The sequence below is a fragment of the Penaeus monodon genome, chromosome 17 (genome assembly GCF_015228065.2).
Source record: "Penaeus monodon isolate SGIC_2016 chromosome 17, NSTDA_Pmon_1, whole genome shotgun sequence".
Taxonomy (NCBI): Eukaryota; Metazoa; Arthropoda; class Malacostraca; order Decapoda; family Penaeidae; genus Penaeus; species Penaeus monodon.
This window is the reverse complement of record NC_051402.1, coordinates 5344413-5346912: the sequence shown is the minus strand read 5'-3', so window position 1 is coordinate 5346912 and position 2500 is coordinate 5344413. Positions and strand designations below refer to the sequence as shown.

The 2500-nt window shown below is 37.6% G+C and overlaps 1 protein-coding gene across 8 annotated transcripts in view; it reads right to left on the bottom strand.

The window, feature by feature from the left end:
- Positions 1-2500, bottom strand: part of LOC119583500 (WD repeat-containing protein 7-like) — a 58761-nt gene that overhangs the window by 6738 nt on the left and 49523 nt on the right. For all 8 annotated transcript variants that reach the window (XM_037932012.1, XM_037932016.1, XM_037932013.1 and 5 more), the window contains 5 exons: positions 2247-2438; positions 2007-2134; positions 1612-1757; positions 1295-1499; positions 728-919 (listed from right to left, as the gene is read on the bottom strand). In XM_037932012.1, the coding sequence (XP_037787940.1) occupies positions 728-919; positions 1295-1499; positions 1612-1757; positions 2007-2134; positions 2247-2438 (863 nt within the window). The remainder of the gene's footprint in view (positions 1-727; positions 920-1294; positions 1500-1611; positions 1758-2006; positions 2135-2246; positions 2439-2500) is intronic.

Here is a 2500-nt window from a genome sequence, read left to right as displayed (position 1 = left end):
TATATATATATATATATATATATATATATATATATATATATATATATATATATATATATATAGTCTCACACACAAACACATATACAGTATATAGATTGGTTGAGAATGCACTCAGAAATTGTTCCTAGACAAATCTGAGAGTTTTCCTGGCTGATATAATTTTTAATCTCAAATTGGTGTGAGAACTTTTGTGGATACTACTCCTGATGTTTCATAAATTCCTACATGTTAGCTGAATTTAACATGCTTTGTTTCAATTCCATGAAGAAAATATTTCAATTCAATAATGTGTTCAGAAAGCTAACCTGCATAACTTGTTTACTAGAGTAAAAGTTTGGTGGACAGGTTGTGCTGCTGTAATACTGCTTTATCATATGATTTTGGGTCTAACATTCACAGGTAGTTTTTTTGCTTTCCAAAAATATAAGAAAATACAACTGGCTCCTTTATACCAAAAGTTGTGATATAGGTTATTCATGTACAAAATGGTCCCCTTGGCTGCACCAGGAAGATTAAATTTGATATTATTTTGACTTTGTTGCCCTAGCACAAAGTGGTATCTCAAGCTCAATTAGCTCAATTAAAGATGATTAGGGTTGTGTAAGTTACAATTTATAAATTGGCATTCCCCAAGCCTTTGTGGCACAATATGTTTAAGAAAATTACTAACAGCCACTGAAAAAAGGGGGAGAAAAAGAAGAAAAAAAAAGAAAGAAAGAAAACTTACTTTGTTACTTTGTTGCTCTTGTCGTGGTGTATGAGGAGGCTCCTGATGGTTGTTATAATGGGATGGTCCAGTGGGAAGGGGCTCCATGTGGGAAGGCAAGTGGGGTGTCCAGCTCTCTACCAACTTTGAGCGACCTTCAACACCCATTCTTGAGAGCTCTGTCTTCAGCAAGGCTTGTGCTGCTTCTCGAACCTTTGGGAAACGCGCAGAGAAATCATTACAGACAAAATTCTTTTTAAAAATTTTCCTAAATCATATGGGGAAAAGGACAGCACCAAGAAGTATACATTTAAACCTCTTAGAGGAAAATGCTATTCCATATATATCCCACTGCATAAGTATTATAGGAATACATTAAAGCTGCAGTTTGCATCTAATCTTGGATATCTGATAATCCTACTTATCCAGACTACAAAAATTACTTGTTAAGTGTGTGTACCTTCTACCACCAGGAAAATGGAAACAAGTATGGATAAGGTTTAAATGCAGCATTTCAGACATCCTGTTTGTCTGAATACTTATATTTTATTCCTGTGGCTACTTCTGTTCTACTCTTGTCAACCTCACCTCCTGACAACGATCTTGCCATCTTCGAGCTAGGATCTCTACCATTGGAGGCTGGTAAGTATTGGCTCCAGCTGCAACTACGCAATCAGGCAATAATACTGTGTGCAGGGCTGTTAGGGTTGACCACCCCTGCTTTATGATTGACTGCTGCCGAGAGAAATCATCTTCATGACTGTTTACTGATTGGTTGGCCTTAGAACTTTGGCTGAAAGAAAAAAGTGATATGTTAGCATGTACAGTAAATATGTGTAAAATTAAATATCTATTAACTGTTTCTCTCTCTTGGTGTGCACTTATAAAATGGGAGGAGAACTCACATGTGATTTTTGCGACGCCGTTCCTGTTCCGGGATGAGTGTTGCTGCATTCATGTCCTGCAAAGTGTTTGCTACAGACACAAGTGCAAGTAGATGGTGTGTGGTAAGAGCAGGAGAAATCTCCCAGTGACCTCGGCCCGTGAAGACCTGCAACCAAAAACATAATCATTTATGTGTACACTGCAAAGAAAGAAAATATTAAGTCAATCAAGGGAAGGTACTGGAGGGTAAATGATGGGTTTAGGAGTCTGAGGGTATATGACTCTAGGATATTTTTGGGTGTCCATGCTTTAAATTCCTGGGAAACATTGTGTCATTTGTCTTTCTTAATTTTGAGTCACTGCTTAGAATTATTGAAGGACAGTACTCTCCCTTAACAAATCCAAGAGTACTTACTTGTGTCCTATGTTCTAGCTTAACCATCTCTGGGGGGAGTTCAGCAGCTAGGTCGGGTGGTAAATTAATTGCAGGCATCTCTGATTCTCGCACTGGATGCCAAGTTGGCATTAAAAGTGACATATACCCTGAAATAAAATTAAAATGAGAAGAATATCTTAAACATGCTTTTCTGTAAAATAATAAACATATCACCATAAAAATTACTAACTTTCTACACATATAACGCTTAATAATCACCTGATTTAGAAATTAGACCATAGGAAACTGGAACTCTTGGTTTCAGGAGGCCTAATATATGCTCGCAGGTCTGATCCAGGGAAGGATCAAGGCCCCAAGAGTGTAGGAGAGACATGAGCACCTGGCCAATCTGCAATGTCTGGGCTGTGACATCCAAATGACGGGGGATTTGCACACGACCACTACTTCCATCTATGGAAAAGAAACAAGAAACACTACATGAGTAAACTGTTTTTGTTCAAGTATATAATAAG